A 23088-nucleotide genomic window follows, 5' to 3' on the forward strand; every position below is an offset into this window, starting at 1 on the left:
GGGAAGTGGTAGAACCATTAAAAGATATAGGTAAGAAGAACATCTATGCATGAAAACTTGACTGATTTTTTTTTTTCCCAACTATGAGTTGTCCTAAGATTACAACACTATCTTTGCTTACAGACCTTGTCCTGCCTATAAGCCATGTGATTTAGTAGTGTGTTAAAGCTCTTGATGGCTCTTCTTTTGTAGGTTGGCGAATACGTAAGAAATATTTCTTAATGAAGATTAAGAATCAACCAAAGGAACGGCTGATGTTAAGCTGGGTACATATACTTTCATCTTGTACTCAAGTCTTTCTTAATGAACCTGGCTTATTTAATTTATATTGACTACTGTGCGTGAGTGAGAGAGATAGACTTAAGGGCTCAGACTTTGAAAGCCCTTAGGTGGATATGTGGTGCGGGAACTTCTTAACGTTTCTTTCCTCTGGTGGCAAATCCAGTTTGCAAGTTTCTGTGCCTGGTCATTTGTTCCCATTTCTGCACGTCTGTTTCTTCAGTTGTAATGATGTAGCTGTTGACCATAGTATAAAATTGCTCACTGAAAATAGCAAGGTGATCCTTTTTAAAGTGGTGGGTTTCCTTACTCAGATTTTTAGTTTTACTGACAAACTAATAGGTGAGAGAGGCATGAATTGTGCCTTTAAGGTAGACATGTATTGACACTGAATAGTTTGTTGTTACTAAACAATTGCTTGTGTTCCCATGCTGAAATGTGCTGCCCTCTTAATTATATCAGCATAGCTGTTTGTGAGACCTCACTGGAGAGCAGATACCACTAAAGCCTGCAGTAGGAGGAAAGGTGTTTTTTTTTTTGCTGGAGAGCCTTATCATTTCACAGTGTACACAGTGCCCAAGTCTGGGGTTGTCAGTTCCTTCAGTGGCAGTAATGCACATCAGATATGGGGGAGGAAGGAGGCAAAAATACCTATTTACTGTCAGACACTGTGTTGTGAAATCATGGCCTTATTCAGCGTCTTCAAGTTTCATTCTGTATGTGTAATTTCCTTGCTTGCTCTTCAAAATATACCTTCAAGCAGCTGCCTTAATTTGTGAGAGCAGAATATAGATCACATTTTCTTTATGGAATGCAATATCTATTATGATTCCATTCTTTTCCTATTTATTTCCAGGCTGATCTTGGCCCTGATAAATATTTGTCTGACAAAGACTTACAGTATGCTGTGAAACTTCTTTCTTCCTGTTCTGTGAGTATTACTTGAAGACATTTAAATTGTGCCAGCACAAAAGTGCCTGTCAAGGACTGATCTTGCAAAAGTACATGTAGCCTAGTAGACATATTTTGTAATTTTAGAGTTGCTTTCATTTAAACATGTGCAAACCTTTTAATTACATTTCCCACACAATACGAGGTAACATCTTCTCATCAGAAATAATAATCCTGCAGGATTATTACAGGAGATTCAGAGTTGTGGTTCAATGTTTTTTTTTCTTCTTGTGCAGTACTGTGAGATCACAAGCTTTTATTTTAGCTCCTCAATGCTTTTAGGCTGGTAGGATAGCGCTGTCTAGGTGTAATTGCTAACCCATGTGCTGGGATGTTCTCAGGCAGCAGTGGATAAGGCAGTGGAACAAATGTCGTTATTTTTTCAGTTCTTTGAACTTAAGACAGGAGTGTCTTAGCAGAGGTACAATGGAAGTTCTACAATCTAAGCTCCTGTGCAATGCCACGTTATAAATCCAATAGGCGTCTTTCTCTTTAAGGATGTTAAGCATGTAAGAGACTGGCTGACAAGGATGGTATTTAAACTGGTAAATGTCTGTGCAGTCCTGAAACTCAGCAGATGCACACAACAGATGAGGCTGAAAACTAGGCTTCTAAACCCCCAAACCAGACTGAAACTGATGTATTAAAATGAGACATGAACAAGGGGTCTTTTCCCAAGTTGGTAATTTACTTCCAACTGTGCTGTCTCATTTGGTTTCACAAAGTTGCAGGAAGTTATTATAATAATTTTTGAAGACATAAAACTGTTATGACAGCTATTAATGCCAAGTTCCCTTATGTGCCATAGTTGTATAAAACTGTGAATGAATTTATTAGCTTGGCATGACTTAAACCTGCAGTAAAGCTGCTCCTGTATAAGTGCTAATGGGGCTGGATCCTTCATTTGTCTAAACCGCCGGTCTGTTTTCTTAAAAAAAGATAGTGGATTTTTTTTTAATCAGTGTGGAAATTGAACAATGTCCTTGTGAAGTTTTCTTTGCAGAAAGAACTTTTTTAATCCAGATTAAGACTGAATAACTTGAGCAAATGCCACTGACAGAATCTAATTTATTACTTTAAATATACAATTCAGGCAGATCTTTTCTTACTTGGGAATTGAGCAAAAATGAATTATAGAATCTGTTATCTAAAACTTACCTACAATTTCTTCTTTTGGTAGCATCCCTATATTTACAAAATCACTTTTGCCACTGCCAATGAATCTTCAGCGCTGGTTATTAGACCATTCAGTGAAAAAGGGACACTAAAGGACCTTATTTATAAGGTAATGTCTCCCTCCTGCCACCCCCAACTCACATGGTAGAATGTTTGCTGGAATGACCATAGTACGTCTTTTATAAAACTGTTTACCAAGTATTGCTAAGCAAAGTAAGACAATTACTGGCTTTTCTGGGCATGATACTTGATATGTGTGTTTCTTTTAAAGGCAAAGCCAAAAGAACCGTTCCTGAAGAAGTATTGCAATCCCAAAAAAATTCAAGGTCTTGAACTTCAGCAAATAAAAACATATGGAAGGCAAATATTAGAGGTATTTTTTTCTTTATTTACCAGCCTTTATGATTTTTTTTTTTGAGGCTAACTGGTTTATCTAGAAAAAGTAGACAAACTTTTGAGCACACAAGCTTTATTTCGGCAGCAGACTTCAAAGCTAAATGTAAATTAAGATTAGCTGCTGAGAGTTGAATTTACATATGTATGTGTGAGGCCATTTCTGACAAAAAAAAAAAGAGGCAGTTGGTAGCTGAAATGGGAGAGAAGTGATAATGTAGTTTTTCCCTTGCGGGAAAAGGGAAAAAAGTAATTTGTAGCCTGCAGAACATGTGCCATAAATTCATTATCATTAATGTGTTTTTAAATTTTGTATTCAAACTATAATACTCAGTGGAATTGTGAATTTTAGTTTCCAGATCTCTTTGGGAGGTGTCTATAAACCATCAAATGTTTGTTTTGTGAGAAATGTTACCAGTGAAATGGAAATGAATAGTCAACTAAAGATGATGTAGCTAGAAGATCAAGTTGAGCAAGCATTCCAAATAGGGGCCTCATTTATTATGTATCTGCTTTTGGTATTGGAGCATTTAAGATCTTGAGATCATCAGAGCGTCTTGCGACAGTGCTCCTGTCTTGGATTTTTTTTCAGGTATTAAAATTCTTGCATGAGAAAGGATTTCCTTATGGCCATCTTCACTCTGCCAATGTGATATTGGATGGGGACACCTGCAAGCTACTGGATCTAGAAAATTCCTTGTTGGGACTTCCATCATTTTATCGATCATACTTTTCACAGTTTCGCAAAATTAATGTAAGATTCAGACAATTAATTCAGCTGACTCTTATGCAGCTCTTTATCCTCAACTTCTGTTTGTGGAGAACTGACTAGAATGAGAAAGGGGAAAAAAAAAGGTATCTCTTAACCCCCTTTTTTTTAATCTGAGCTTTTCTCCATCAAATCCCTTTTCTGCTTCCTCCAAATCACTGTCTGGCTGCACAGAAGTTTTGTTGCAGCACACTGGAGTGAGGCTGAGGCCAAAGGTAAGCAGGTAGAAGGGGAGTGCAGGTGAGTTTTCATGACAGCAGTGCTAGCACAAATAGAGATAAACTGTAGTTGTTTTAAGATTTATTTCCACCCTGGTCTTGTATTTCATAAGAATGTTCATATTGTCTACCACGCTTTTTCATGGTATGTCTGTACAATAAGCGCACGTTATTACTTGGTCTTAGCTGGGAGTAGTAATCAGCCTTGTCTTTGGTGGATACTGTGAAAATTGATTAGATGCTTGCAGATATCTAGCTATTAAAAGCTGGTTTTTTTTTATTTGAAGGGTGTCTCCAACTGCAGGCTTGCAGAGCAAAATATTACCTTCCTACAAAAATATGAAAACAAATTTGCTGTGTTGCAGCGCTGCCTTTAAGTGCTCATTGTAATAAAATCCGTACAGCATCATGAGACAGCTGCTTGCTGACCTTGCTAAACAAGTCGTACTGTGCTGTCAAAGAAACAATCAAAGTTCGTGGTTAGTCCAAATCTGTTAGTGCCATCAAAGTTATAAGCTTCTTCCAGTAAGAGGAGCCATTTCTGTTTAAACATGATTCAAAAATCTCGAAAATATGCTGTCTGGGATCTTAGCATGTATGTACAGCTTGTACAAACCTAAGGAGAGGTGAAAGAGGCTCTCCTAGGTTTGTTTGGTATGCATTTTTGCTGTCTTTTTATCTACCTCCCTGTAAAATGACAGCTGATTGTACTATGAATCTCATTCTTTGCCGTTTGTCTTAGCTAGGAAAATGTGCTTGACTGTGATTCGTATCAATGTATGGCTCTCAACTGCTGGGTATGAAAAGAATTTAGTACTTTATGCGTTTTTACAGAACATGACTATACTGCTATCCTATTTGTATCATCACATACAGAAACACAGCAGTAGCTTCTTTAGCTTGAAGTGTGAAGATTTCATTTGAGCTAAAGTTATACAGGGAAAAGGTTGTAGTTGGGAACTGTATGAATGGTTCCTCTTTTCTATCTTCACATGCAAGACCATTCTTTTTCTTTAATGGGTTATTGCATGTTTTCAAACCAGTTGTGAAAAACTGATTGGTTCTAGCAAGTTGTGTTCTTATTTTTTTTGTTCCCCTATAGACTTTAGAAGGTGTTGATGTACATTGCTTTGGACACTTACTGTATGAAATGACATATGGAAGACCCCCAGATACGATTCCAGTAGACAGCTTCCCTCCTGCACCATCAGTGTTTGTTGGTTAGTATACAGCCAAGAAAACATCAGTCTCAGCTTCCTGAGTACTCTTACCTTTTACCTAAGCTGAAGTGCTGTGAAATAGCAGCCTAAGATCTTTGCAGCCTGTGACCGTAAATTAGTAATTTGTAAAAATAGAAAACATGTTCTTCCTGAAATATATGTAGCATATAAATAAAAGGTTTTTTTTTCTTTAACTGAGTGGTAAAGCAGTGTGTAGTAAGTAATTAGATGTCTGGATTCCCTTGCCTCATGTCTAACATTCTTGAAAAGTTTGTATCTGTAATAGTAACATTGTAATAAAAAACACATGCCACAGAGCTTCATCATTGCTTAGTTGATGCAATACTTAGGGGAACATCACGCAGCAGTGCCAGACACTCGTTCTAAATCATTTGCTATCCTGCCGTGCAAAAATGTGTTCATTCTTATTCTTTCTTTGGTAGTGTCTGTGTTGGAATCCATTCTGACCTGTGAAGCTATGAAGAATGGCATGCCAACTGTTTCACGGCTCTTACAGATGCCGTAAGTCTTGTTTTTACTTGTTTTATACTCACAGCAATGTTTTTAATTATATTGGGAGGAAGATCCTTTTCACTCTTGTTCCTTTTTAGAAAGATTTGCTCCTTGTTCTGAGGGATGTATAGTATATCCCAACTGAAGCTTTAAAATTGATAGGCTTTATAGAACCCATCCCTTGTGAACATGATAGGTGCTCATATAACATTTCTTTGTCTCTTGGCGTATTGGAGCTGTTATGAATGCATTTTATTTGCACGGTGCTATGGTTTAAATCGATCCAGCTATTAAAGTAGTGCAAGCATGGTTAAGATCATGTACAGATTGTTTTAGAGCATTTAGAATAGGGAGTCTTTTTGCATGTCCCTTTCAGAGCTACTTGAGTAGGTTTTACTATCAGTTTACTTATGACTAGCAAAATAGATCTCTTGCTTTGCTCAGCAGTGACATTGAGACTGGGTCTGGGTATGAAATATTGTGTAGATGTTCTGGCTGGTTTCTGGCAGGGCTGGCTCTGAAGCATAGGCAGAATAAATTTCTTTACAGGCTGTCCTCCCAGTGATGCAGTGAAGTGGTAAGGGCACGTATGGGGCAAGACTAGGATGCAGAAAGGGAGCAATGTCAGTGCATGACTGAGCTGGAGATCATACCTGTCTGCAGTGCTGCCTTTCCTGCAATTAGGAGACAGTATTACCAGGGAAATTGTCTGCTGTAACTGTGCAGTGACTTGTCACCAGCATGCTGAGCGTAGACCCGCAGCTTTTTTCTTAATACGAGGTGCCAGAGTCATGACCTTATAAATGACAGGTTGCCCGTACCTAAATCTAGGTCTGATCTCACAGTGTACAGATCGCAGTACATCTAGAACATGCCCTACGATTTATATTTCCTGGTTGGGAAGAGACACTGCAGGCTTCTCTCAGCCTCCAATTCCTTCTGCTCCTCCCTTCCTCTGCTCTTAAAGGAGGTGGGATGTAGAGAGAAGAATGTAAGCAGGGGAGAAATACTATAAGAAAATCCTGTGAATATAGAGGTCTTAAAAGATGGTAAACAAACAATCCATGCCCAGCTGTATCTGATATGTAGGATATTATAGTACATTCCCTTCATACCAATACACTTCACAACTGTTCTATGTAGATGTGCAATGCAATTAATGTAATTTAAATATTCATTGAGCTCTATTATTTATTATAACCATATAAACTATGAGTTTGCTTAATTTTGCAAGGACATGTAATCGGGAAGGGTTAGAAAAATGCCCTGTAAACAAGGGTGAACATTTGTGGTTTTTTTACAAGTCTTTAAAAATTCTATTTATATCTGAATATTTCATGGAAAACTATTCTTTTAAGCTTGATTCTAGACTTGAGTTTGTTCTCTCTAGTATACGCCTGTGATAATTTTCCTTAGTGAACAGCAACAAAAAAACCTCAGAAATTTTTATCTTGGAGCCAGGCTCAAGATCTCTTTCTGGGACAGTTTTCTAGTATGTTCTCCAGAACAAAGTATCTTGAAATGGACTAACCAGTTTATTTTCAGACTACCATTGCCCTCTAGTGTCTTTTTGTTTGATGGAAAAGGATTAATCATTTATGCCGTTGCTGCTGATACCATAGAGGGGAGAGCAAAAATACTAGAATATCTGCTTTAGTTGCCTTTCCTGGAGTACAGACAAGAATGCAGATATTTTCAAGTGTTAAGTTCACTCATTGATCTTCCACATGGTTCTTGTTAATGCTAAAACAATGGTTATGCTAGGAGAGTTTTCTTAAAAAGAGCAATGGTTTTGTTTAGGTGAAATGTAAAATAAAGTCCCTGGTAATCTTTTGTCATTAAAGAGTCCATATACTTTTAAGGAAAAGGCGTTCTTATTTTGGGGAAACCATTCTCTGCCTTTGATAATTGTACCTGTTCTATCAGCTTTCAAAATACTTCACACAGTCTTGCCAATTCTGCCATAAGTAGTGGCTACATTCTGAGGGTTGGATGCTGCCAATTTTATGGCAGTGCTTGGAAAATAAAAAGCAGTACATAAAAACCTATAGGGGAAGAAAACAAGCAGTGGCCTAGGGATGAGGACAGAGAAGGAAAAAGAGAAAGAGGGAGTTAAGCAAACCGTACTAGAAGTATTCTCACTGTAGTTCTGCCTCTCTCTTGAGAATAATTTTTTTTTTTCTTTTTTCATCCACTTACAGATTATTCAGTGATGTCCTGCTAACAAACTCCGAGAAACCACAGTTTAAGGTAGAGTTGAACATTGATTTTCTGATGTTTGTGGAAGTGCCAGGCTGTGTGTAGCTATGTGTTAATTGACAAAGAGGGTAGAGGAGAGCTGGCTTTATTTGGCTTTATGGCAATTGCCATCAGTATTTGGATTCCTTTGGTGAATTGTACCCAAGAACGTTACGTCACCCCTTAGAAGGAGGGCACAGTGTGACCCATGAGTATCCAAGTGTAATTTCTGTGCTGGAAATAATTTGCGTGACCGGTGATGGTGCTCTGAGAAGAAGCTGCTTAGTAATGTGGGTCTCTTGCAGTGAGAGGAAATGAATTGCTAAGACCTGTGGAAACTGGTTTTGCTGGGTGACACCATCAGCACGTTGTTGTCAGAGCCAGCGCTGCAGGGCTGGGACTTCAGGGGAGCCACATCTGTTCCTGTTGGGGAGCTGCCCCAGAGCACTTCTCCTGGAGGGCCTGTGTGATGTGTCTTGTGTTGTCAGCCTCATGGCAGTGTGGGGATGTGATGGGGATGTGGCCGGAGTATCAAAACAGTTAGCTGTCCCTACCATTAGAGTATCCCTTCCATTATTTGGTGATTCTTTGTCCCTGCTGTTAGATCTGTAGCTAGGTTTGGAGTGGAAAACATGCATCTAGAGTGCTCCTTTCTGTTTCGCTAGAGGAATAGTGTCAAAACTTGGGGCTTTAGATGGGCAACATGATCAGATGAATGGGGGGGTGAGGTTTGAGTGGTGACGTTGTGTTTTCCTTTATCATGTTTTGTGCTATGATTTTTTTTTTTTCCCCATTCTATATTAGATTCCTACTAAGCTAAAAGAGGCATTGAAAACCTCCAAGGAATGCATAGAAAAACGATTAACAGAAGAACAGAAATTGGTAACGTCTGCATTTCTTTACTATATTTCCTACAGACATTCCATTTCCTTTTATCACTTTTACATGGAGAAAGAAAGTGATTTTAAGTAATAAAGGCTTTTGTCAACAGATTTTTTTTCCCAAAAATGCAATATGAGGAGTTGTCAAGCAGCTGTTGACTGTATGGCATTTCACTGTTTAAGTGCTGTAGCTTCACAGACAGTGGCAACTAAGTTAAAGGATCATTTTAACAGCAGTATGAAGTTCCAGCCCCTACCAGCAACAGTAAAGATAAAAACTAAAAATGAAAAAAGAAAAGTAAACATGCAAAGCGACTACAGTGTGTTTTCTTGCACCCCAAACCAATGCCTTGTCTGACAACATTTAAGATCTTAGCATGGTCTTTTTCTGTTTTTCCTTTCATTTTGAAGATTCACCAGCACAGAAGGCTGACAAGAGCTCAATCTCATCATGGCTCTGAAGAAGAAAAAAAGAAAAGGAAGATCTTAGCACGAAAGGTAAGCAATCTTTGCATATGTTTCTGACACAGAAAAAGATGTGTATCTTGTCTGAATGTGTAGTATGCACTACCACAGGTACGCTGGTCTAGTCTGTCCTGTGTTTTTCTGTACTGCTTCCTGATTGTTTTCACTTCTTGTAGCTAAGCAATACACTTCCTCCCAAGTTCAAGTTATAATGGTAGCTGACTTGCATATTGGTTTAACCTGTTTGAGGTTGCTGTATAAAAAAGGGCTTAGCTAGCACCATATACACAGATGACTCAGCCTGTGCTGCTTCCTGCTGCCCAGTGAGGGTACTGGAGACTTTTTTAGTCTGCTCCTGCAGCACGCTGTCTGCGTTTCTCTTCCTTTTTGGTGTGTAAGTTTTATGCCTTTGTAAAATTTTATGCCTGACCCTTGTGGTCAGAGGGCACTAGAGTTGCCCTGGTTGCTTGCCTGGAGATACTTGAGTGCAGAACACTGAGCCTTGCTGCTGTTGTCATCATGGCAGCACACATTGCATGTGGAGTGAGGGCTGTTGAGCGTTGATAAACCTTGTGTGATACGGTGGATGGCTGTTAAAAATCTGTGTGTCAGTTCAATCCTTATCACGGAAAGCAGTTGTTCATTCCCACCTTCTGTTTCTTCTGCTTTGTTTAAAGAAGTCAAAACGCTCTGCCTACGAAAGTGGGGAAGAACACTCAGCAAAATACAGCAACTCAAATAACTCAGGTAACTACAGAGAGAAGAGCTTGCTTCTACACAGCTATGTCAATGTTTTTGTTGTTGCTGTCATTTTCTGCCTTAAAAGATCCAGGGACACTATCAGTTTATACATTAATATTGGCCTAAGCCTGATACCACTGTTTTGGGTATTTAATAACAGATATATTGAGGGCTTAAAAATATTCTTAGTGTTAGATTTTTCAGCTGCCTAATACAAAACAATGTGTCCTCTCTTCTGTGCCCCATTCCTAAAAAAAAAACCAAAACAAAAACCCAAGTCTCTTCAATCTGTTTGACATTTGAATGGAATAATAACATCCATTGTTTGGGCCATTTAGTAATGCAGCCTTCAGGGAGAAACTCTGTGGTGATCTGTATTCCGTAGTAAGGTGTTAAGATGAATGAGAAAATTATGTGTTTAATTGCTGCTTCAGTGTCAAATTCTAAAACAAGAGAGCCTTTGACAGGTCTTAATTTAACTAAAAACAATGGTCAGTACTACTGAACAGTTTAACAGAGTTGACTTGCCTGAGTAAAATGTGTCCAAAAGCAGCCTACTGTGGCACAGTCAGATATCAGAGTAACTTGCGGAGTACAGCGACTGACTAAAAATCATCTCTTAGAAGGAGAAATGGGGTGCCATCCATGCAGTGGCACAACTCTTAAGGAGAACAGAATTTGGACGCTGAAATCCAACATCCTATGCAACAGAAAAGAAGTGTTTCCCATTGAGGAATACTGTTGAGTGCGCTGCTTATGTGTTTGGACCTCCTCTGATACTGTGTACTGTAAAGCTTCTCTATTCAGATCGGGTCCGAGTGACACTTTGTATCAATGGGAATCTTTCCTGAGATTTCAGTGGAAGCAGAATTGGATCTTCAGTCAATAAAGTTGGCCTGTTTCCAACAATCTGTCTTGTCTGGCTGTGTTGAATTTTAATGTCACAGCTTTAGTTACTAGACTTGTTTTATTTAGCAGGCTCTGGGGCGAGTTCCCCATTAACATCTCCATCATCCCCCACTCCGCCCTCTACAGCAGGTAAGTTCAAGAGTCATTACAGTGCTTATCTTTTTCTTTGTTTTTTATTCCCCCACAACTGTGGGTGTTATTCCCAAGGATGGTTAAGGGATGGTGGTTTTCAAGGATGGAACATGGAGATGACATTTATCTTGTGTCAGCCTGAGTACGGGCACTTGCTCTTTTTTGAGGGCCTTTTAATACTGTTCTTTTTAATTTAATTACCTTCCTTGAGATATGTATGATATGATTTACCCATGGGATATACGTGCTTGCTTCACAGTCTGTATTACTCTGGTACCAACGTTGCTACTTTCCAGACATTTTCTGGCCCTCATGTTGCAATATGCATTTGTTCTGTTGACTATGAAATACTGTTTGTTGATTGCTTGTTTGTGTATTGTCTCTGTATGCCTGTACTGCTGTGATGTAGTTTCAGGAATTTTGGATGTGACAAGTTCAGTGGGTTAGGCTGCCTAAATCTCCCCTGTTCTGCTACTGCCCATTGATAACACCAATAGAACTGGTAGGAACAAGTCAGCAACTGATTTGGGTTAAAAATAATATTTTTATGATTTTTGGCCAGTTTCCTCTTCCAGTTTTCTGGGTAGCTGTTCCGTTTTTCTAATGTTTAGGACGGGTGGTAGGAAGTGGTGAAGAATCTGCTTGAGTGGGCAATAGAAATGCTCATGAAAGTTTCATTACAAATCTGAATATTGAGCAGTAGTGGGCATGCTTCAATCTGACGGGCTAGAAGAGGAGCGCTGGCAAACATTAGCAGCAGAAGGTATTAATGGAATAAATTTCTAGGAAGTAAGCAGTGCATTGTGTTGTTGTTTGTTATGATAACTCATGCCATATGATTTCTAGTCCCAGGAACTTTGTGCACAGCACAACTCATTAACTAAAGCAATGCAATCAAATTTGTGTTTGCTGTGGATGGTCTTTCAAAGGACATGCAGTTTGTGTGATGTAATTCAAATCAGTCATGGTGAAATTCAAATTGGTCCTTCCTCCTTCAAGTTGAGGGCAGGTTGAAGTGTATATTTTATGAACTTACTTCTCCCAGTTAGTCTAAACAAGATAATTACTGTTATTGTGTTGCACAATGACAGTGCTGTTCTGTGGATGTACTGACTCTTAGCTGGAGGGTTTATTTCAAGATCTGTGTGTTTTAATAAGAAAGCAGCTGAAAATGCAAAAGAAAATCTTACGCCTCCAAAATGGACAGATGTTTAGAAAACACTTCTTTTTTTCTGCAATAAAACTACCTTTTACTTATGTTTTTAACTTGAACCTGTTGGAACTTGGTTGAAAGCTTTTTCAAGTTTCGAGTATGTGATGCAGGTTTATGGGTAGATGTGGCTCAAATGGCTAAAACTGGCTCAAGTTTGGGCTCAAAACTTGGCTCTGTTGTTCGAAGCACATTGTCACAGTGTGTCGGTCATCCTGCTGCCAGTATGCTAATGGTGAGTTGTGGTGATCAACCCCATTTGACACTGTGCATGTTGCCCTACCCACATTGAAATTGGAAAGTGCTTTAAAGTGCCGATGGCTTTGATGCATTTGATTGGTTGTAAAGGCAAGTGTCACCATTTCGGGAATGCTTTTGTGAGTAGAATTCGTAGAAGAAACTTCAGATATTAGTTCTAAGAGAAAGCTAGCATACCTGATTTTTTTCACCAGCAATGTTGTACTTTCAGTTATTCTAAGCAAGTATGCTATTACTGACTCGATGAGAGACTCACTGGCCCTATGGTGGGACTTTCTTTGTGACAACTGATGCTTCTATAGCTTGTATCTCTCTCTTCCAGTTTCCTTGTACTTACTAATAATATTTACCTCTAAACAAAAATTGCTTGTGGGTATCAGTGTGGTGAGATGACTCGCAAAAGGGGCTTTCAGTCTGTCTTTCTGGTTTGGTCATGGTTGTGTTAGAATCGTGGCATCTCAAAGCACCTTACTGATAACGATGCCACCATGGCAAAATGAAGGCTGACATGGAAAAGTGTACCCAACAGAAGCTCTTGCCCTTGTCCTGGCCTGTAACCAACCAAATCAATGTAGTGTGTGGGTATGTGCAGAGCCAGAGACACTGACCAGAGGTGAACGGGCTCCAGGCTGACATGCCCTGGGTAAGTAACCTCGTTCAGGGGGTTTCACACACATTTTGAGAGGTGCTTTGCCTCTGAGCAAAGGCCTTGCAAGACTTAGCTTGCGGTAGAGTGCTTGGTATAGTCAGTGCAAAACATACCAAGAAAGAAAATGATTGCTGTCTTCGGCTGTCTTTGTAATGATAGCTGCAGCTGTAGGATTGAATGCATGACCTGCTTTAAGGGGAAAGGTATCTACTATGAAACTTAGGCTCTCATGGGCTTTTCTCATTGACTGGAATGTTTTGGGCTGTTTTTGTTGTACATACTTGGCTAAATAACATATTTGAAATACATTATTTCAGATTGTGGCAAGTGATTCTAATGTAACTTCCCATGTTTCTGACATTCTCCCTTGAATGTTTGATTCTTTTTTTTCTCCATTTGGACAATTCCTTGCTTTCTTGAGAATCTGTTATTTTTCTTTGTGGCTATGAGCTGTGGCTAGGATCAGAAGGGATGCAGAACACTGTGGTGTGGGTTATTTAAAACTTCACTTCACTTCTCTAAATCCAATAAGCCCACAAAATACCAGTGAGCTCTCTTACAATAGAGAAAAGTTTGGAGGGTGCCATTTTTGCTTTCCTGCAGGAATAAAGTGAAAGAGTTGTACGTAACCTTAGCTATCTTTTTCTGTGCCAATTTGTTCTGAATCCTTCAGTATGACATATTTCATAGGCACCCATATGGTGCATCTTTTCTGCCCCTCACCTGTCTGTAAGACACTTTGAATGCTTTAGTAAGTGCTCGAGTGTCTCTGACCCATGCACCGTAAGTGTAAATACAGGTGTTAGTACGACTGGAAGTGTTCCTTGAACGGAATGGATTACTTCGTCTATGGCTAATCTTCCTGCAGATTTCTTGCTAAATCTCTCTAAATGCACTTTAATCCTGTAAAGCTTGAATTATAGCATGTGCAACTGAAAGCATGTGTGTTGTATTTGTTCATCAAGTATAATAATGCTTATAGCATGGAAAATTGTGGTTTGTTATTCAGAATCGGACAAAGTGTTGTATATGTAATATGAAATAGTCAATCTGCTATCCTCATATTTGTCAGTAAATAAGAATGTATTGATTTTTATACTAACTTTTCAGCTAACAGTATCTGTTTTGCTTACTTTGACACGAGAACTGGGTGATTAACTTGTGTCCTCTCTCTTTCTCTGCTGTCTTCAATAGAGCATGCAACATTTTGAACGTGAATTTTCGGAAAAGTAAGCTAATGCTGATTTATCTCTTTAAAGATGCTCTGTTTCTGTATGGGAAAGTTGAATGCAAATCTTGGACTTGCTTTGTATTGGGAGGGAATAGGAGAAAAAGATCTGAACATTCTTATGGATTATTTTAATGAAATACAGCATCTTTAAAAACTCTATCACTAAAATGATTTTCCTTGTTTGCATCCCATTCTCAGCCAAGTTTTTAATGCTATTTGCACAATTACTGTCACTTTAAATTCATAATTAAGTTTTTGTTTCAATTCAGGCATCAAGTTTACAGCATCTGATTTACTTCCTATTCCTTTTAACACACTCTCTTAACAAAAATGTCCCTGTAAAAAACCCTTGGTAAGTTCTTGTTTGAGTGTTTTATTCTTACAGCTGCATGAATGAGTAAAATGTGTGTTTGCAGGCAACTTCTTCCAACATATGTATTGGAAAGGTCTAGTTATAACCGAGCACTTGTCTTTTCTAGTATATGCAGGAAAATAATTTCACTGTTGGGCAGAACAGTTTACTCTGTAGATGTAACTGCATAATTGAGTACCAGCATGAACTAAGATTTCCTTTGCACCACTCATTCAAGAAGGGAAGGACAGCTTGGTTTTGATCAACTAATTGAAATTAATGGATTTGAAGATTTTCAGAATCGTGCTCTTAATTAAAGCATTCAATATGTAATGCTCACAGCTAGTCAGATACCATTCTAAAACCTGTGTGTATTTATGTTTTAAGGCACAGCTCAGGTGTCAGAGTATTGTCACCTGTCATCAATCTCCCAAGAGTTTAACTGTATGCTGTCAGCAGCTCAATTTCAGTAATAGTTAATCCTAAAGAATTTTAACAAATTTCCAGGAAGGAAGGTGGCCTCTCCCCCTACTTCTTGTCTTTTCTGCCCCCATTGTAAAATAACCAGACTAAAATTTGAAGATAACACATGGAATCTTGACCTAATAATACTTAGTGATTCAAGCACTTTGTGGGTTTTTTTTGCCCCCTCTCTCTGTCAAATGTGTACCCTCTTTCATTGCATATGTTCCTGTTGACTCCATATGGAATACAAATACCTGGCTGCCGTTTTCATGGTCATTCCGTATTGCATCACGTAAAACTACTTGCATAGCCTCTTCAACCTAACCTTGCAGTTCCAGCCAAAAATCTCGTCTTCATTCTCTGCAGTTCTTGCATCGCTTTCAAGCCATTTCATTTATGATTAGCTGGTCTTGGCTCTTTTACAGCAGTTCATCTGACCAGTTTGGTGATAGTGCTGGTATGGCAGCCCTCAGTGTTCTGCTCTGACCATTTTAACCACAAAAGTGGTTTCTTGAACTGTTTTTGGTCTCGTTCTTCCTTTGGCAAAGTGTGAAGTTTTGCTTTGCTGTGCTTTGCTGTCAGTCTGTACACATGAGAAACAAAAGGACTCTAACCTAGGGAATGGTTTTCCAGTATTTCTAATAATAAATGGACTTACATCCGTTACACTTTACATGCTAGTGTAAAAAGTAGATTGGATAAGTTCGATGGCCCCAAGGCATCAATATGCAATTTATTTCAGTTCGTGCTAACATTGTGTAGTTTTGATTACTTAAGAGAGCAGTTGATCCACATGCAACAGGCATGTTAAATTGTTTCAGTTGAGCTCTGATATTTCTACTAGGACTTGAGTATTTCCTCTGGAAGGGAGGAGAGTGAAGATGAGCCCAGTATGTACTTCCATAGTTTGTTGTCACAGAAGGTGTTTTCATGCCAATGAGAATTTCTCCTGAAGAGTTAGAAGTGCTACAGTCATGGCATGTATTAATGTACACTGGCAAAATTGAATGCTTGGCATGAATACTCTGCATTTTGAGCTTCCTCCCATATCGGAAAAGTCTCTCTTCAAAGACTGGTATAAATACAAAATGAGGGAGCTTTGAGTTATGACTTTCATCTAGTAGAACTACTTTTTAAATTACAGCAGTTAACTTTTTTACTAGTTAGTCTGAGAGCAAGTGTTAGTGAGGAATTGAGAGAGAAGTGGAGCACAGGTAACATCATTGCCCACTCGTTTTCTGTAGCTGAAGCTTTATCTTTGAGTCCATGTGCCATAATGTCCTTTAACTGTTTGGTATTTGCTTACTTCATAGCAAGCAGTTCTCCTTCAGTAACCACAGTCTCTTGGTTGACCTCATGTTATTTTGCGTTTTGTCATAGTTCTTGCCACTTACCAGTATATTCCTCTTTATAGGTTAGAGCTCCCAAAAGCAAGTGTTATACTTTAGGTGTCATCTGTCTCTCTAGTCTTACTATGGAATAACATGATCTAGATGATCTAGTTAAAATTCACTGTTGAATAGTTCTAAGATATTAATCATTATGCCCCTGCTCATTCCAGAATATATGAGACATCATATATGGCCCATCATTCCCCATATAGCTGGTGATGTGCTGCCAATGCCACCTTCACGTGGATGTCTTGCAGAAGGGCAAGGGGTCACCTCTGATGCCCATTGCTCTTACTCCAGCATGGATCTCTGTTGATACTTGGATGTGTAGAAACGATTGTGCAGCAGCGGAATTGCACAAGACCAGGGTGTTTGGGAGAGCTGCTTAGTGCAAATAAGGCCATTTGCCTGGATCTGGGCTGGCAAGGAAGCACCTCCACACAGGCCCTCACTGCTGGGCTAGCTGCCTGTGTGCCCTGCTGTGGGCTCTGGCTTCCCAGGAGTCGGGACGTGGAGGCTGAGGCATGATGAGAAGTATGAGATGGATGTGACTCGGGTAGAAAGCAAGGGACAGAGTGCAAAGGTGACTGGTGGGAGCACAAGAGGCAGGCAAGCGGTGTGAGTGGCAGATGTCTGTGACACATTCAGACTGCGAAACAAGCATTTGGTACAATGTGTTTGGAGAAAGTCTGACAGTCCTGTGGAAGGTAAAACACTTCCAGAAAACTCTATCTGCAGTTAGTACTTCTAAAATGGACTATAATCTGACCAAGTCATCACAAATGCTACAGTGATGTGGTCCTTCATAAGAAGGTAAAGTTAGTAATGTAAATAAGAATAGGTAGCAAGATTTGCTTCCAGTCTTTGTTACTGTTCATGACCCAAAGAGCAAACTGTCCCTCTGGGGACAAACAAAAGAAACTGAACCTGGGAAGTCCTGTTAAGTGATCTCCATTTCCCTCAGTACAAGATGACATTTGTGTCATGTTTTATATCCCCAAGTACTGAGGCACTTCAGGCTTCCTTCCAGAGTTGTCTCAGATGCCACGACTCACCTGCAGATAGAGGGATTTGATCACTTTGGCATTTTTCATCCATTCTGTTCTTCACACTCCACTGGCATTCAAGGAATGGCATGACTAGGGCAGGACTGAACAAGTCCAGCTAAGCAGCCGCAGTCCTGTCACAGGACCTTCTTGACATAATCAAACTACATCTTCTCACCTCAACAGGAGCATCGTCGATACCCCCAGCACCGCCACCGCCACCCCTGCCACCAGCAGCTCCTCCTCCACGTACAGAGGTGCCAACGCAGCCACACCCGCAGCCTGATGTCAGTGCAAGCCGGGGAGCCTTACTCAGCTCCATTCAAAATTTTCAGAAAGGAACTCTGAAGAAAACACAGACGTGCGACTACAGCGCTCCCAGGATCAGCTGAGGACACTGGTCACAGCAGGATTGAATTTCCTTTCCCCCTCCTGTGCTGTCTAGGAACAAGACCTTCCTGACGGGCGACTGATCCACCAGCATATAGCAGCTAATCATGCTGTAGCTCCGTTTACCCCGTTTCAGTTTTCCTTGAGTAGCAGCACTGCCCTGTCTGATTTGCATTGCCATGCTATGATAAGTACTCCATTCTTTACTTGGTTTCAAGAACTTTGTTCTCTAACTGCAGTTTCAGGGGTACAGCAACTTCTATATAGCTGAATAAAAATCTGAAAATAGGAATTACTATGATCATGGTGAATTAATGCATTTTTTTCTAGCTCTATTCCACCCCTTTTTTTAAATTACAGGAATGTAGTTTTAGTCTGCTCAGTTTTTCAACTCTTTTCATGCACTTGTAACTCATCTTAATTCTTGCTGCATTGAATCAGCAAGTTTTGTTTTACATAATCCAACCCCACCAACCCTTAAAGCATACTGCACAGGTGAGGGAGCAGGAGAATTAAATCTTATTCCCACCATATTTGCTGGTGGAGTAAAAATGCTGTCTCAGTAAATTTGTTTAAATGGACATCCTACCTGTAACTCTAAGGGAAAGTGTTTCTAAATGAGGAAACAGTTGAAATGGGAGTTAATAGGGCACTGGGATATTATTCTTGATTTAGTTAAATGCAAAATTACTTCAAGTTAATTCTGCAGCTTAAACTTTATTGAAGATCCTTTTTGATTTAAAACCTTAAACAAATTGCACTTTAAAGGATTATAGATAATCCATTTTTTAAATTCAAGTACATCAGTGTTTGTTACTATGCAGAGAATGTCTGTACAAAGTTTCATGTAACCTGTGATATTCAGTCATTTTTATTAAAACGTTAATGGAATTCCTTCAGCAGTGTGGTGGTGGGTACATTCAGCTAGGATTGCACCTGCAAGCCAGACTTTCTAAGAACCTAACAGCACTTCTGCTAAAAGGAAATACCCTGAAAGGTATTCCTGGCCCTTGACTGAAACAGGACCCGAGTTCTTCAGCCTGCTTACAGAGGTAAGTATCTCTTCTCCAAAACAGTTCCTGGGAAAGGCAGCCCAGTCGGAATATAGGGCAAGCCCCACTGCGCAGGCTCCTAAAGGCAGCTTTCACTCTGTACCAGACGCTGCTGAACAGAGCCTAGTGGAGCCCTCCCCACCTGTCAGGACTAGCCTCCTAGATAAACCCTGGTATGTGGGCATCTGTGAAAGGCTGCTGCAACTGTTTCCCAGCTCTTCAAACACTATCTACACAACTGCTGCTTCAGACCCAGGCTTGGTGCATCTGAATAACTTAACTTACTTTGCATAGTTAAGAATTATAGTTTGAGCATGCTGTTGTTAGCCCCATGTGATGAGTTTAAAAAAAACCAAACAACAAAGAACATAGAAGCAAAACTTCTGGGCAAGTATCTTTTTTATCATTGTATGTGGCAGCTAGTGAAGAAAAATTAAGAGGATCAGGATCTTTATTTAAGCTCTTGTGCAGAAGCTTTCCTCTGTGACTGGATGCTCTTCAAACTAAACACATTTAGCCACCTCTTAGCCCATACTGCAGGCTTCCAAAGCCACTTTGTGCAGATAGTTGCACTGAACTGTTGAACTTGAAAAGCAAGGCTTCATACACCCCAGTCTGAGCATTCACCTTTAGTAAGCCTTGCACCCATGGGCTCCTACAGCATTCCAAGGCTGGACTCGGCCCCCCTTGCTCACTGCAGTTCCTCATTCAACCACCCCTACAGCCAGTTTAACACAGCTAGTCTGGTAATTACAAGCCAAGCAGAAATGGAAGATTTTTTCCTCACTCTGAATTTAGAATAGCATTTCTTCACATACAGTAGCACTAACCCACCTGTACTGTTGAACAAACAAGTATTACCACATTGTTGCTTATATGAAGTGTGGCTTAGAGGGTAACCCCATATAAATACTCTGGGAGGTCACTATACTTTCCCCACTGTACAAAAGTTCATGTAACTATACAACAGAAGTTATGCGTACAACTTGCCCTATACCATTAATACTTTATAAAGCAGGACTTTAAAACATGTATTTACAACTTAGATATTCAAAGTTTTCTTCACTGCAAATATTATATCCTTCACTTGAGGTATGCAGTTATCTTCTAGAATTTTTGCATAGGGCATAGGAACATCTGCACCGGTAACACGCACAGCTGGAGCATCCAAGTAGTTAAAGGCAGATCCTGAAACAGAAGACAGCTGTCAGGTTGCCATGCACTATGGTTTTCTCTCAGTTCAATTTCTGAATCTTAATCTATTTAAACAAATTTGTTCCTGTAGCTCTAATATTCCAGAGACAGCTGTTCCTGCTTGTTTATCTTTATAGACTATAGTTTACACAAGTTTTCAACCTGCTTCTCACAGTCAGGTTCCTGGGATAAGAATTACTTGCAACAGAAGATGAGCTGGATCCACCCTGTGAAAATCTCCAAAGCAAGACAGCTAGGCTCAAGCTCCTCAGATATAAAACCTAACTTTGCTTTCATCTGGCTTCATCAAGAAGTTGTCCGGATTTAGACTAGGGGATGAGATCAACATGTGTATGCAAAACTCAGTACCTTCCATGATCCTGGCACAGATTTCAGCTCCTACTCCAAATTGTGGCCAACCTCCTTCTACAGTTACAAGATGGTTTGTCTTTACAACGCTGGCTTCCACCGTTTCAATATCCATTGGTCGGATGGTACGTAGATTTATAACCTGGAGAAAAAGGGACAACATGAGTTTTGCTGCGATCTAAGCCTGTTGGTTACCACTGTTAGGGTACAGTGTCCTTTAGCACTTTCATCTATTCCAACTTTGAAGACAAGACTTAAAATTAGTAACATTTCTAACTTTTTATTCTGGCAGAGACACTGCAGAACGGTTTCTGGTGGCTGCTGGAAAATCCCAGATAGGTGAGTCTTGCTATATTGAGATACAACCATACTAATACATACTGTCATTGTTCTGCTTACCATGCAGCTAGGTCAATCTGAAAATTGTTAGTAGTTCTGCCTTAATTTTGTGATGAAAAGGTCAAAGGCACATGCTGTTAAGGCGTTTACAAATGTAAGAAGCTTGTAGTTAATACACTGAAGTTTTGCAGAGCCTGAGCGAGAAAACCCTCTGCTTTTTTCCCCAGTTCAGGGAAAGAACAGAAGCCTCACCCACCTCACACTCTACACCTTCTTTGGCAAGTACAGCAGCTGCTTCCAAACAGTGTCCGACAGGTCTTGAGTGTGACACTAATGTAACATGAGTTCCTAGAACAGAAACAAGTGTCAAAAAAGAAAAAAAACCCCAAAACCAAAACACCTTAAGATTTAAAGCTTTTCTCTGGACCTTGGGCTCCTTTCAAGGTAACACTAGGATTCTCTTGTACATTTAAGTTCCTTACATTTATTTGAAATGTGAAGTATTCTATGCCCACACATAGCATGAAGGGTGGTAGCAGGACTATGTGAAGGTGCAACTTTACTCTTTAATTCAGTGAACTGAGGAGATACTTAATATAGCTTTCAGATTATCCTTTTCAAGCATTCATATAATTCAGTGGTAAATTCTGAACAAACAGGCTGAAATATTACGGTGATCTGTGTTTTTGACAAAAATTACATACTAAGGGTGAGGAAAAAAGATTTCAGACATCATATATTCCATCTCTATACTAAGGAACAAATCTTTTAGAAAGGTATAGTTTTAGATGAGATACAGAGAATCAAGTGATTTTTCTTTATATGGGCAACAGAACATAAGGTTTGAAATACTTTTCTGTGCCCAGTGACAACAATATTTGAATAGCAAGAAGGCTAAAAAAAAAAAGTCCCCAAGTAGTTCAGCTAATAAGGAAAAAACCTGTGTTCTTGGCTTACCTTGCCTTTCTATTTTAGCTTTTCCAATTGGAACAACAAAATCCTTTGACTGTGCCTGTTCAGACATTTCAAAGGGAACACCATACAGTAATTCATTTTCCAGCATCACAACTAGAAGAAAACATACTTGGATTAACGTGTACAGCTGCAGGTGGGCGGCTGTGCTGATGATTAACAGTACTGCAGCAGACTAGCTCAGGATACTAAGCCCATTCAGGCGACAACGACTTGTGTATGTTTGCAGAAGCAATAAAAAAAAAATTAAAAGTAATCACAGTCATTAATTCAATACTGATTTATTTTAAAAAATTGTCTAAAATTAGTTTTAAATGAGATCAGATGTTTAACTTTTGGTACATGACGGTAGAATGGCTAGTTTTAGAAAGGTCTTAAATTTTGCGTGCATGTTTGTGAAAAATAAAGGTTGCCCTGCTTTTAATGACATTCTGAATTTATCATCTGAATTTCATGATCTGTAAAAAAAAGCTACACAGACATTATATGTGCAGGAACTCCTCCTGATCCATTTTCATCCTTTTTAACCCCTTTATGATAGAATCATAAATGCTTCTAAGCTCTCTAATTGGTTCCACACCAGCACTAAAGAGATGTAGCTGGTGACAGCACAAAATTAGTCTACTGCTAGCAAGGCAAGTGACCGTTAAGAAAAGAATAAATATTTCTGTGCCTTTGTAAGTACCCTAAAGCTGTAGTAAAGCAACCTTAAGTGTTTTAGGGTTGACAAAGCAGACATTCTTTTCAGGATCAAATACTAGGTATTGCCATGATCTGCCTGTGTTCACCTGGATTATCGTCCCGGATTGATGCTTTCAGCAGACCTTTGGCATCTTCTGAGCTCCAAGGACTAACAACTTTCAGTCCCGGGCAGTGCCCGTACCAAGCTGCGAAGCACTGCGAGTGCTGAGCGGCGACTCCAGCTGATGCCCCATTGGGGCCCCGGAAGACAATGGGAACAGCGATTGATCCTGCAGACATGTAACAGGTCTTGGCAGCGGAGTTTATAACCTGATCAATTGCTTGCATGGAGAAGTTGAATGTCATGAATTCACACACTGGTCTCAACCCTGCCTATTAAATATATTAAAATCAGGATGTTTTGTACATAAAAATAGTTTAAATGTTTAATTCAGAAGTAAAGGAGTGCAAATTTACAAACCATAGCAGCACCGACAGCAATTCCTGTGAAGCCCATCTGAAAGAGAATGAAACCAAGAAGGGTAAGCGCCAGGGGCATGGCTGATGAAGGAATCGGCAGGGTAGGGGACAGGAGCAGCCATAC

The 23088-nt window shown here is 39.6% G+C and overlaps 2 protein-coding genes across 2 annotated transcripts in view; one reads left to right on the forward strand and one right to left on the reverse strand.

Annotated features, from left to right (window-relative positions):
* PXK (PX domain containing serine/threonine kinase) overlaps window positions 1–18768 on the forward strand; it is a 26235-nt gene extending 7467 nt beyond the window's left edge. The window contains 14 exon segments of the mRNA XM_010294158.1: window positions 1–30; window positions 193–266; window positions 1136–1210; window positions 2411–2515; window positions 2678–2779; window positions 3392–3553; window positions 4889–5006; window positions 5450–5528; window positions 7721–7769; window positions 8562–8639; window positions 9050–9136; window positions 9781–9850; window positions 10820–10882; window positions 17674–18768. The exon segment at window positions 1–30 is cut by the window's left edge and continues 31 nt beyond it. Of these exon segments, the coding sequence (XP_010292460.1) occupies window positions 1–30; window positions 193–266; window positions 1136–1210; window positions 2411–2515; window positions 2678–2779; window positions 3392–3553; window positions 4889–5006; window positions 5450–5528; window positions 7721–7769; window positions 8562–8639; window positions 9050–9136; window positions 9781–9850; window positions 10820–10882; window positions 17674–17879 (1298 nt within the window). The 3' untranslated portion in view covers window positions 17880–18768.
* Window positions 18769–19719: 951 nt separating this feature from the next.
* PDHB (pyruvate dehydrogenase (lipoamide) beta) overlaps window positions 19720–23088 on the reverse strand; it is a gene marked incomplete at its 5' end in the record, with an annotated part of 3628 nt that continues 259 nt past the window's right edge. The window contains 6 exons of the mRNA XM_010294159.1: window positions 19720–20117; window positions 20493–20634; window positions 21088–21179; window positions 21789–21899; window positions 22592–22877; window positions 22966–23001. Of these exons, the coding sequence (XP_010292461.1) occupies window positions 19972–20117; window positions 20493–20634; window positions 21088–21179; window positions 21789–21899; window positions 22592–22877; window positions 22966–23001 (813 nt within the window). The remainder of the gene's footprint in view (window positions 20118–20492; window positions 20635–21087; window positions 21180–21788; window positions 21900–22591; window positions 22878–22965; window positions 23002–23088) is intronic.

This window comes from Phaethon lepturus, unplaced genomic scaffold (genome assembly GCF_000687285.1).
Source record: "Phaethon lepturus isolate BGI_N335 unplaced genomic scaffold, ASM68728v1 scaffold40309, whole genome shotgun sequence".
Taxonomy (NCBI): domain Eukaryota; kingdom Metazoa; phylum Chordata; class Aves; order Phaethontiformes; family Phaethontidae; genus Phaethon; species Phaethon lepturus.